General features: G+C 33.8%; 1 protein-coding gene across 1 annotated transcript in view; it reads left to right on the top strand.

The window, feature by feature from the left end:
• Positions 1–13100, top strand: part of LOC113111372 (uncharacterized) — a 49977-nt gene extending 36877 nt beyond the window's left edge. Inside the window, exons 12-17 of the mRNA XM_026276000.1 lie at positions 4176–4348; positions 5474–5544; positions 6221–6378; positions 7799–7943; positions 8419–8562; positions 9422–13100. Coding sequence (XP_026131785.1) covers positions 4176–4348; positions 5474–5544; positions 6221–6378; positions 7799–7943; positions 8419–8562; positions 9422–9700 — 970 coding nt within the window. The 3' untranslated portion in view covers positions 9701–13100. The remainder of the gene's footprint in view (positions 1–4175; positions 4349–5473; positions 5545–6220; positions 6379–7798; positions 7944–8418; positions 8563–9421) is intronic.
• Positions 13101–13344: the final 244 nt, after the last annotated feature.

The raw sequence follows: 13344 nt of genomic DNA, 5'->3' as shown, positions 1-13344 counted from the left end.
AGAGTGATTGACCGATGTTTTTCACCCATTTTAGAGCAGCGCACACACAATGCGGCTGCTTTTCACATCATTTGTTTCTTCTTGTGTCATCTGCATGCTGTGTATGAATGCAGTGTTGTCGTGTAATCAGTTAGTGATAATATCCCAAAATGGATCAAGAAGGCCATTCTGACATTTGAGAGATTCAGAACTGGAATAGATTTAGATATTAAACAGATTTTATATTTGACTTTTTTTTTTTTCAGAGTAAATGTGGATGGATTTTTATATCACCACCATAATACTAATATACTATTATAGTTTTGATTAATGTTGTTTTATTTATTTTTTCTTGTTATTGGTTTAGTTGGCTTTTTTTGTGTTTTTTTTTTTTTTTAACTTTTTAAAAATATGTCTATATGTTTTTGAATATTTTTTACAATTTATTTCAGTGTTCTTATTTTAGAACTTTAACTTAAAATGAAAATGAGAAATGTTATAAAGCTCCCACTTCTGAAAACTAGAAAATGTTTACATCAGTCATGAAACATTTAAACTGATTTATTTATTTATTTATAGTTTAATTTATAAATGAAATGTATTTATTTATTTACAGGTTAATTTATCAAATATATATTTTTTACTGGGAAAAAAAAACGAAAGCAAAATTACTAAAAACATATATCCTTGTAATACAAATAATTACTAATTAATATTATTTACATTTCTGAAATAATTGAATTTATTTATTTTACTTTTACAAATTTATTTATTGAAAATTTATGATAAATAAATAAATAAAAAATAACAAAAATCTCTGAACAAGGCCTGGATATTATGTTGACCATAATAATATACAGTATGTATTTCTGGACAGAATTTTTGAATACATTTAATTTTTTTGTTGACTGAAAATTCTGAAATGTATCTGGACTTAAAAAAAGTAAAAGCATGTTTGTTATTTACAAAAAAACTTCATAAAATAGTTCAGCAAATGTAAAACCATATGGTAGAGCTTTAGGTCTTCTAGATCAAAATATAAAAGATAAAACACCTTTAGATGTCTATTAATAAGAATTAAATACAAAAAATGTTAACTGGTTAAACGGTAGCATTATTTATAACTTTTATTTAGTGTATTTTGTAGCGATGTGGGTTTGTTGTGCTGATGCCTGCTGGGAAAGCTGCTGGTTTTTTGGAGGTGATCTGAAGGTTTTGGGCTCTTTGTGGCGCCGTGTCTCGTGATTTCCTTGCAGTTGGCTTCTTTGCAGAGACTCGTCGAGCGTCTCTCCCCTGAGAAACATCACGTGGACGGGACGCAGTGTGATGCGTGTCCTTTCTCTGAGAAAGACGGCATTAAAGGGGTCTCTTCAGCGACCGCAGACAATCGATGTGTGTGTCCAGGAGAAATATTACACCTCAGAGCGTGCAGAATGTGGCGAGAGACCTCGTAAAACAGCTGAGAAAGACAGGAACATTCACACATCCACACTCCGGCTTCAAAGCGCTCGTCCGAGACCGTTTCTGAGTACATCAGTGCCAAGGTGATTATAGTGAACTAAAATTAAAACCATAAAAATATCTTGAAGTAAAATAAACTTTAATTTATATAAAATAAAAAAATCTATATTTGAACATTTATAACATTTTAGTAAAGCTAAAACTTAAAAAAAAAAAAATAATAAAACTGGAAAAAATTAAATGATAAAACGGTACAAAAATACTAAAATGAAATAAAATGAAAATGAACTATAAAAAGAAATCATTCAAAATATAAAACTATAATAGTACCTTAATAATACTATAAAATAAAAACTGATTAAACATCAAAAAACACTTATTTTTGTTTTTATTATTTTGTATCTGTCTAAAGTAGATTTTAGTGTAATTTTATATATTATGTATTAATATTTTGAATTCATTTTATTTGGAATTTTCAATTCAATTATATATTTGCAATTAGCAATTTTAAATTTTTGTCATTTGTATTATTTTTAAAATGCCTTTTTATAGTTTTTGTATTATTTTTAACCTACATTTTAGTGAAGTAAAATGCTGAGTTTTTAAGAAGAGCTAAAACTTTTATCACTGTTTATTATATTAATTTCCTTTTAGTAAAACAAAATTTAGCACAAAAAAAAAATCTATTTTATTTCAATTAACAAAAATATTTTTCACGTTTAAGGACCAATGAACTGTAATCACCCTGCTTTTAAATGTACTAGAAATGTTAGTCAAGGTTTCTTGCACTAAAAGTATTTTTATTATTCTATTTCCACCTGTTTTTTGCAACCGTTCTTACAAGACTTTCTTCTAGATATAAATGGCATGTTTTTATTTGGCTCTTTCATCTGTCTTTATCATGCATCATACTGAATATGCCTTGATGTGTCAATGCTTGCTACCATACATTAAGTGGCATGTGTACCACAATTTGCTTCCATAATTTCCAAAGAAAAAGGATGTTTAACCAAAAAGTACGGTGCATGGGACCTGATTTTTTTATTTTATTTTATTTTTTATCTACAATTGACTTGAATGTGTTCAAGGTTGGGGAAAGGATGTTTAAACGAGCCTAAATAGTACATTGAACACTTCAGTTTCCAAAAATACAAGGAGAATTAGATTTTTCACGGTTTGACTGCTTTGTGTAACACCCATCCATTTAACCTGCGGTTGTCTCGCAGTGGCTTGAAGAGTTCGGCCCGTGCGATCGAGTCTTTGATTTGATTTCTGCGGTGGCAGATGTGAGAGAGAGAGAAGCCTGCTGGGAAGAGCACTTTACTTCAACACACACTCGATCGATAGCGTCTGCTGCACTCGGGGGGTTATGATCGGCGGGAGTGAAAACTGTCGGGAAAAGACTTTTATTCATTCCCACAGGTGGGACATGCAGCGAGAGAGCCCCCAAATATCACAGCGAGCTCTGAATCCTGCCTCCTGTAGTCCTTAAACTCGCTGGATTTCTCCACACATAAAGAACTCTATGTCCATTTCCAAACACCAATGCTTTCTAAACAGTGTTTTTGGTCAAAATATCTAGAAAAGAGGTAAAGCCAATGAACCGTTTCAGAATTCTACGTGATTTAAGATCCATTCATGTCTGTGATAACAACAGTGCAGGATGATGATGATTATGCAATTACGTGTTTAATATTTAGTGTTGATTATTGGAACAGCCCGTAACACTAAGTGTAGTAAAATAAGTGAAACTAAAACTGAAATAAAAATTAATTAAAACTAGTTAAAATATTGACGTATATAAAAAATAAACTGACAAAAAACTACACATTTTAAATTAAAATAAAAAATAATAAAACTAAATAACAATATTAAAAACTATAACTATATATAATATCTAAATTATACTAAAATAAGTACTCTTATTTATTGTATTTACATCTAACCTATTTTTACTATCATTAATATAGCCTACTGTAGTTGTATTAATAATTTGAATGTTATTTGTTGTTTTATCATTTTTGTTATTAATGTTTTAAGTCTTTGTGAATTCTATATAATAATTTATTTATTTAGGTTTGAATTTCAAATTTTAGTTTTTAATAAAAGCTATATTTTTATCATATTGTATTAGGTTTCTTTTAGTTATAGTAAAATTAAATGTCAATTTAAATCTTTGAAAATAATATTTAAAATAATACAACTTTATTTTAGATTGATGGCATTTCAGAATAGGCTTTCAAAGCTTTTGCACAAATAATCCAGGAAAGGAATTGAAAACCAAAGGAACAGTTTCAGAATTTGCCTTCCCAACAAGCTGCAAGATTTGAAAGCTCATGCCTTTTAGGCCAAGAGTATAGAATTAATTATGCAATAGTCTTTAATATTTAGTGTTGATTATTAGAACAGACCCTTCAAACTAAGTGTATGCAATATTATTAGAAACTAAAGAGAAAACATGAAGTAATTCAATTGAGTTCCTGCACAGTAAACATTCTTTGGAATATGATTTACAAGCAAATACTATTTTGGTCCTTCTACTTTTATATGCTATGTATTACTATACTATTTCACAATTAATTCCAAGCAATTTCTCAGTGAAAGTGGTTCCTCAAATTATTTATATTCAGTCTACAGTAAAATTGCAATGATGTCATATCACTGTTTCAAATTGCTCTTTTATGCACTTGCTCTCAGCTACTGTAGTAGCTCACTTCTGCGTTCTCTTCCCTCAGCGATGAAGAGGAGCTACGTAAGTCGTTCTCGGAGCTGGGCGAGCAGCGAGGAGAGTCCAACTCCAGAGGAGTCAAGCAGGCGGACAGCGACTTCACTCCTCCGTCCGGAGCGCTGCTCTACAAAACCGGTTTCCTGGTGAGGAAGGTCCATGCAGACTGTGACGGGAAGAGAAGTGAGTGTTAAAATAGACATCATCATCATCTCACATCCCTAAACCAGCAGTGTGGACTCCTCATTTCCACACATTCACAAAGAGTCATCAAATGTAGAAATGCATGTTTGAAGTGTCTTTTACTTCTGATGATATTGTTTATTTTCCGTTTTAGTTTATAATGATCTATTTCTATTTTGAAAATGAAATCTGATTTCTATATGTGACCTTGGGCCACAAAACCAGTCATAAGTGTTAATTTTGTGCAACTGAGATTGATACATCTGAAAGCTGATTAAATAAGCTTTCCATTGATGTATGGTTTGTTAGTATTTGACAATATTTGGCCGAGATGCAACTAAATCTGGAATATGAGGGTGCAAGAAAAAAAAATGCCTTTAATGTTTTCCAAATTAGGTTCTTAGCAATGTATATTACTAATCCAAAATTAAGTTTTGATATATTTATGGTAGGGAATTTACTTATCTTCATGGAACATGATCTTTACTTAATAACCTAATGATTTTTGGCATAAAAGAAAAAAATCTATAATTTTGACTCCTACAATGTATTGTTGGATATTGTTACAAATATACCGTATTTTTCGGACTATAAGTCGCACCTGAGTATAAGTCCCATCAGTCCAAAAATAGGTCATGATGAGGAAAAACACATATATAAGTCGCACTGGACTATAATTCGCATTTATTTAAACCTTACCGTCTCCAGCCACGAGAGGGCGCTGTAGTCTACACTGAGCAGCATAGAGCGCCCTCTCGTGGCTGGAGACGGTAATGTTTTCTTTTGGTTCTTGGCTCTTAGTTCATTTCTCTTGGTTCATGTCAAATTAATTTTGATAAATAAGTCGCAGGACCAGCCAAACTATGAAAAAAAGTGCGACTTGTAGTCCGGAAAATACGGTACCCCAGAGACTCAAGACAGAGGAAACATATGTTATATATGTATAGTTTAATGTTGTTGAACAATAACATACAGGGTCACAAAATGCAAATAATATAATTTACAAATAGATGCAAAATATGCCTACCAATGAAAATGTATTAATTAGTCTAGACTGATGTACTGATATTTGATCCAGTGCCCTTTCATCTGTGTTGTGTTTTGTATTTTTCATGTGTAATGCAGCACCTCGTGGAAAAAGAGGATGGAAAGCATTTTATGCTGTTCTTAAGGGACTCATCCTTTACCTGCAGAAAGTAAGTCTTTCTTTTCCTTCCTTCCTTCCTTCCTTCCTTCCTTCCAAAGCTACTTTTCATTTTATTTCCTTTATTATTTATTTATTGCAATGTCTCAACCTTTTCAATTACTTCACCATTGATTTATTTGTTTATTGTTGTTTGCTACATTCTCAAGGTGCATTTGATTTTGGTGTTTTATTGTGTTTTTAGCTCTAAGGCATATTTCACATTATTTTACAGGAAACAATGCATGTATTGCATGCTGTATTTATGCATCCATGTTGACATTACATTGTAGGTTTTTTTCATTCTGTGACATTTAATAATTATATATAATTGATTTAATCAGTTCAATCGCTGCAGGTGTGTGTGTGTGTGTGTGTGTGTGTGTGTGTTTGATATACAGCAGTACATGAAGCAGTTTTTGATGTTTCTCTTGACTTCAGAACAAAAACAGCACTTTTGTGTCTTGACAATATTAGTCTTCTGTCACCATTACTTCAAAGTTTTTTAAAGAGATTTTTGTGCCTTTCAAACTAATAATATATATTTGCCTGTATTTGAAATATATCCAAATTTAGTTTTTGTATATAAACAGTTTGATGGTAGAAATATGTAGAATGCCAATCAATATATCAGTAATTATGAGAAAGCATGCATGTTTTGAATAATAACTGGATAATCGTGTTTCCAGGGCGAGTATCGGCCGGATAAACCGTTATCAGATGAGGATTTGAAGAATGCGGTGTCTATTCATCATTCGCTGGCCATCAGAGCCACAGACTACAGCAAACGTCCGAACGTGTTTTACCTCCGGACCGCGGACTGGAGAGTCTACCTCTTTCAGGCCCCGTGAGTGCACACACACAGAAACATGACACAGTCCGGATCTAATATTTCAACTTATTATAGAATGATTTTTCCATTTTCATTTGAAGCCATTTGAGCATATTTTTCATCGGCTTCCCTCTGACCTCTTCTCATCTGGAGACATCACAATCACTTCAACATCCAATAAAACCAAGTCTCATCCTACCTTTTATTATGTTCTGATTGAATATTCTGCTTAATATGGAAATACATTGTGAGATACTACTACTACTACTATTATTATTATTTTATTCATATTTTTTATTTTTATATTTAGTTTTTCATTTTAATTTAGGTTAAAGTTTTAGTCATTTTGCTGCAAGTTTTTACAATTTTTATATTTATATATATATTTAAATATTTATAATTCAGTTTATTCAAATTTTTGTTTAAGTTTGTCATTTTGTGTCTGTTTTTATCATTTTTGTCTTTATTTTTATTTCAGTTCATTTAAGTTTTAGTTACATTTTTAAGTGTTCTTGTGTTTTTGTTTTCGTATTTTTTTTAAGTTATTTTAGTACATCGATTTAAACTAAATGAAAAGCAGAAATGTTGCTTTGACAACTAGCTGATATAATACAGTTTATTATAGTGTTTATACTGTATTTAAAGTGTTTTATATTTTAATTTGTCAAAGGTTATTTTATTTCAAGGAGCAAAACAGTTTATTTTTTATATATTAGTTTTAATTATGATAACCTGATAGCATTGCAAAATGATCTTAGTAGATGAATCAGTATTAATATTGCAAGTCTGTGTCAAACAGTCGTGAAAATTGCTTGCTAACCACATGTGCATATGCTTCACAAAAAAAAAAAAAAACTAAAATTAAGCTTTAACTGGAAAAAAACGACTGCATAGATCATCTGTACAGCATGAGGCTCTCTCTCTGTGTGTGTGTGTGTGTGTGTGTGTGTGTGTGTGTGTGTGTTCCCCTGGAGAACTCGCTCTGTTCTAGTTGAAGTTTGTCCCAGTTTCAGCCCTCAATGTTTGTTTTGGAAAATTGTGTGTGTGTGTGTGTCTGCTTATAAAACCAATTCATCTGCTGCTTTACTGCAATATATATATATATATATATATATATATATATATATATATATATATATATATATATATATATATATATATATATAATTTTGTTTTTGTTTTGTTTTTCATTTAAATGTCCATCACTAAAATTATTAGCACACTAGTATTTTCACCAGATAAAAAAAAATGGTTTTAAGTCAGTTATTTCTATCTTTTGCTGTAGCTAGTGTGTCAGTAAGAAATATCAGTTTACATTAAATGTGCCATTGATTGTAATAATCCAGTGATATTTTTGTCTGAGAGCAGCCAGTGCTCCACACAGAGATCTGATCTGCCACTAGTGTTGTAATCTGGATTTGATTCATTCGTGTAGGAATGCTGAACAAATGCAGTCTTGGATCACACGCATCAACACGGTGGCGGCCATGTTTTCAGCCCCGCCCCTCCCTGCTGCCATTGGATCACAGAAGAAATTCAGTCGACCGCTGCTGCCAGGCTCCGCCTCCAAGCTGTCGCAGGTCAAATCAGCTGATTTGCATAAGTTATCACTAATGTTTTCGTTATTAGTCTTCATACTTTTAATAAAGTCCTATAATAATAAATAATATGATGAATATAGTAATAAATCTATATGAATAAACTTAAATTACCAGCATTAATGAGATTAATTAACCTTAACTATGATGAATTCATGCTGTAGAAGTATTTTTTATTGTTAGTGCATCTTAACTAATACAGATACTTAATTTTAACAAAAGAAACCTTATTGCAAAATGTAATTATTTTCTAAAATAATTAGTTAATAATGTTAATAATTATTTTAACTGTTTACATGATGTCCATTTGCATGACATGCATCACTTATTTTAGGATGCTTCCTTAAAAGACAGCTGCCTATGTAGGCTGTAGAGAGCAAGGAGGCTTGTTATGTTTCATAAGAGTGACTGTGCATGTAATGTGTGTGTGTGTGTGTGTGTGTGTGTGTGTGTGTAGGAGGAGCAGGCACAGGCTCATGAAGCTCGGTTTCGCTCCATCTCCACCGAGCTTGCACAACTGCACTCTTATCCGCCTGACAGAAAGGTGAAAGGTCGTGAACTTGAGGAGTACCGGCTGAGAGAGGAGTATCTGGAGTTTGAGGTAAATATATATATATATACGCTATCCTTCAAAAGTTTGGGTTCATCATTACTCCAGTCTTCAGTGTCACATGATCTTCAGAAATCATTGTAATATGCTGATTTGATCCAGAAACATTTCTGATTATCGTCAGTGTTAAAAACAGCTGCTTCATATTTTCGTGGAAACATTATAAATGTCTTTGTCGCTTTTAATCAACTCTACATCTACTTCCAAGATAAAGATGAGATTGTTTCTTCATCAGGTTTGGAGCAATGTAGCATTCCGTCACTTGCTCATCAACAGATCCTCTGCAGTGAATGGGTGCCGTCAGAACAAGATTCCAAACAGCTGATAAAAACATCACAATAATCCATGCCACTTAAGTTAATGTCTTATGAAGAGAAAAGCTGTGTGTCTGTCAGAAACAAATCCATCATTAAGGAATTCCAGCAGCTTCCGGCTAAAACACAAGTCCATGATAACACTTCCTTCAATGAAAAATTGCATTTACTGTTGTCCTCTCACTTTAAAATTAGTTCACTAATATTTGTTTTGTCTTGTAAAATCTGTGCAGATTTCTCTCTTGATTCAGAAGGGACTACTTTTTTCACTTTAATGATAGATTTGTTTCTTAAAAACACAACTTTTGGCTTCTCAAGACATTAATTGCTGGTCTGAAGTGGTGTGAATTACTTGTAATGTTTTTATCAGCTTTCATTCTGACGGCACCCATTCACTACAGAGCAATCCATTGCTGAGACACTGATGCAATGCTACATTTCTCTGAACCTGATGAAGAAACAAACTCATCTACATCTTGAATGACCTGAGGGTGAATGCATTGTGATCGAGTTAATAAAACATCTTCATCTTGTAGAAAACGCGCTATGAGACGTACAGCATGCTCCTGCGGGCGAAGCAGCGCTGCGAAGACGATGATCTGTCAGTGTTTGAAGCCATGCTCCTGGAGGAAGGTGCGCTACAGAGAGCTCAGTCCAGCCCGACGCTTCAGGACAGCAGTTTGACCTGCAGCACCAGAGACGGAGCGAGCCAAAGCACCGCCGCCGGCGCACAAGAACCGTCCGGCAACGGAAACAACAGCTGCTCCCGCGGTCAGGGCCAGAGACACAGCTACAGGCAGGCCGTCCGCAAGTGAAGCCGCCGCCGCCACCCACAGGAAGCTCGCTGTACTGGAGAGGAAGTGAGGTCTCTCTCTTTCCTGTGTGTGCCATCAGGGTGTTGATTCCGACTGAATCTGACTCTGTGATTGGCTGATGGCTGGGTGATGTCACAACACAAGGTGCTATGGGATCTGGACGGGAGGATGCGACTGGGAACGTAAATATGAAACGCATAACCTTCATTTGCCTTCTAGTTCTCGGGTTTCTTCTGCGACTTCTCGCCCGAAGCCATTTCATCGCACACTACCAAGTCAAATCTGGGCCTAAACGTCTTCGAACCTTTAAGATATGATTGTGTCGGAAAATCTTCCGTTTTTGCATTTCTCGAAACAACCAATTTGTTCACAATGCATATTAAAATTCATCAATTCTGCTCAAAATGGTGAGGTGAAGTACGAACACTGGACGTCTGGGATGTGTGTTTTTCGCACGGTGGAACACAATTCTTGTTGTGTGTCATAAGGGTGTCTGATTTCGTGTGGTGTTTAGGAGCAGCAGACAAGCAGAAGACTGACTAGCCTGTATGCAATTAGTTATTTCTTCATGTTGTTCTCAGCATTAGCTGTTTGTATTTGTACAATAATGCACAGGGACATCATAGTCACTAAATACACCGTCCATTTGCGCCGCAAAACCCCGTTTTGCCCTAAAACGTCTTTTGCACTGAACACGAAGCATTATCACACTGCAAAACACATTTTCTCAAGTCAGTATTTTATCTTTTTTCTGAAAAAAAAAATATTTAAACATCCTTAAAATTAGATTTTTTGTTCTAGTTTTTAAGCCGAAATCTCACTAAATTGTTAGACTTTTTAATAAACAAATAAACTAAGTTCGATTGGCAAACTGTATTTTTTTCCCCCAATAGTTTTTAGGCAGAAACCTCACTAAATGTAGCTAGATAAACTTAAATATTAAGTTTGCAAAATCCAAGATGTTTTCTCTTAGAGCGGAATATGCAAAAGTATATTTTAGGGATGTTTATGTATTTTAGTGAAAGACAGTGAAAAACAGTATGAGAAAATGATTTCTGCAGTGAAGCGAGACGCGTATCTGTTTCTGTATAGTTAATTCTTTGAATATGCTCTATTTTAGCTTCTCGTCCTTGTCTTTCTGCATTATTCTCTTGGCTGAATGTCGTCTGCTGTGTATGGCATGGCTGACTAGTGACAATCGTTCGTGTTTGTTCGGTTCAACAGAAGCTGAAGTCGGTAGGAGGCTGGCAGCGTGTAGTTCATGAGTCAAACGAACCTGTTCCCCACGCAGCACAACTGAATGTCATCTTTTCTTGTTAAATGCAGTTAGTCAGTGTTTAAGACGCATTGCTTTCACGTATTGCTTTCTTATGTAATCGATGAGAGAGAGAGAGGATGTGTATGCACAAAATATATCACCTATTTAAGGAATGTTTTAAATCTTATAATGAATGTGGTTTGTCGAAAGCAAAACTGCCACATGCAATATTCAGCACAGGCCTGTGTGTGTGTGATCGACGCACATGTGGATGTTTAATGACACGGCTCATGATGATTTCGAGCTTGAAACCGTTGAATGTACCATGATTTTCACCATGGTGATGGGCATCGCATTTCAATCTCAAGCATTGTTTTTTTTCCTTTTGCAGTTAATCATGTGCTGTTTTCGTGAGTAAATATGGTGTAAAATAACATTTCCTCAAACTCTCCGAGCGGTCGTGACTTGAGGAGAAAGTGACATCATGTTAGTGCTACAGTGAGTCTGAAGTGCAGATAGTAAATACAAGATAAAATAATGTCTGTTTAGGAACTTTATGACGTTATATCGGTGAATATCACAAGAAAACACATCCAAGTCACATTTCACTCCAAAATTAAAAGGAAAAGATATTAATTTTTGGGACCATTTTTTTATATTGACATTATTTTCATGACAATTAAGCACAATTTATTTTGCAATTCCCATCATTTTAGGCTCTTTAGTTTCTATTTAATGTAGACTGACAAACTGTAATACAACTACTTTTTATTGAAATTGGCATTATTTAAAATAAAAAAACAATAATAAACTACAATAATAATATACAATAAATAATATAAATATAAATAAATATAAATATTAAATCTAAATAAATAAATAAACTTTCAAGTACAGTTAATGAAGCCCATTTTAAGGACCATTATTTGTGTTTATATTATTTAATGGCACTTTAATTCAAATGCATTATTATTATTATTATTATTATTGTTGTTTTTGTTGTTGTTATCATTATCGAATTGTCCTAAAATGGGCTTGAATATCTTTACCTATTTTTTAAGACCATTTATTTATTTATTTGCAATATTGACATTGTGACATTAGACATTATTTTCCCATGACAATGAAGCACATATTTAATATCCCATTGCTGCAATGCATGTGTGGTCCTGAAAATCTTTAACTAAAATACTTTTCGTGTTGATTTTGGTGTGAAATCACGACCTATAAGTGTTTTGTGAGTTTAAATTTCTTTACTCAAATCTGCTGTTGTTCCTCTAATATAGTCCACCTTATCAATACAGCGCTGTATATCCAGAGAGCATGATGTTGAATAGTCTTGTTCTGATTTTAGGTGAATATAAAACCAGAAAGCCATTCTCTGCTCAGGTGTCATTTGAATATAATGTAGTTGCCATGCATTCGTCTACCAGCAGAGAGCGCTGTCTTCAGCCAAACATACGAAACCAGAGATTAAAGTGGAATGGTCCAGTGATGCCTTGTTCGGTTTGTGGGTGTTTGTACACATTTATGTCATTTTTCATGTTTAATGTTGATGTAATGTCCAGTGTCTGTCACACATGCGGTGTGTCGATATACTGCTCAATACACACACACACACACACACACACACACACACACACACACACACACACACACACACACACACACACACACATCATGTCTGACTGACTGCTGATGAGCGTCTGTCGTGTCCTGCTATGATTAATTCAGTCAATTCTTCTTCGACCAATATGATTATCGTATGAAACTATATTTTTAATTAAGCAGCTCCTGAATGTACATAAACGGCATGAAATTGTTCTGCTCTCATTTGCATCTTGTGTCTTGTTCTGAGGTGATTCTAGGCCTCGTTTTGTCATTGATCAAGTGTCGATCGATGTCTCTTGGTGGAGGTTTGCTTCCTATTAGTTATAATGTAAACAAGGAAAAAACTGATGTTAATGACTGAAAGTGAAGGAAACACTCAATTTAGTTGACTTTCTTTATTCTTTGACTTTGATCCTGTCTTTCATATGTGGTTCGCTTGTATAAAGTTCTGTAAGGACCGTGTTTGTACAGCCTCTCTTTATGATGGCCTAGAATAATACAGAAATAAATAACAAAGAATTATGAAACGCACCAAACGTCCCGTCTGAACTTCTTGATTGTTTTAGATTTTAAAAGTCATTTTCACTGTGATTAGTCAATGCACTTAAGCCATTAGAAAAAGCAAACATCCAATGCTTATGCATGCAATAATCAACTTTCCATCAGTGTTGTATTTCATGTCTGTTTTGAATAAGCTGTGTTTAATTAGGGACACATCTAAAATGTGCAGCGATATTGACAAGGACAAAAGTCTGGATATGTTAGGATAACATAT

Source organism: Carassius auratus, chromosome 12, assembly GCF_003368295.1.
Source record: "Carassius auratus strain Wakin chromosome 12, ASM336829v1, whole genome shotgun sequence".
Taxonomy (NCBI): Eukaryota; Metazoa; Chordata; class Actinopteri; order Cypriniformes; family Cyprinidae; genus Carassius; species Carassius auratus.
Note: the sequence above shows the minus strand (reverse complement) of the source record. Positions and strands in the feature narration are given on the sequence as shown.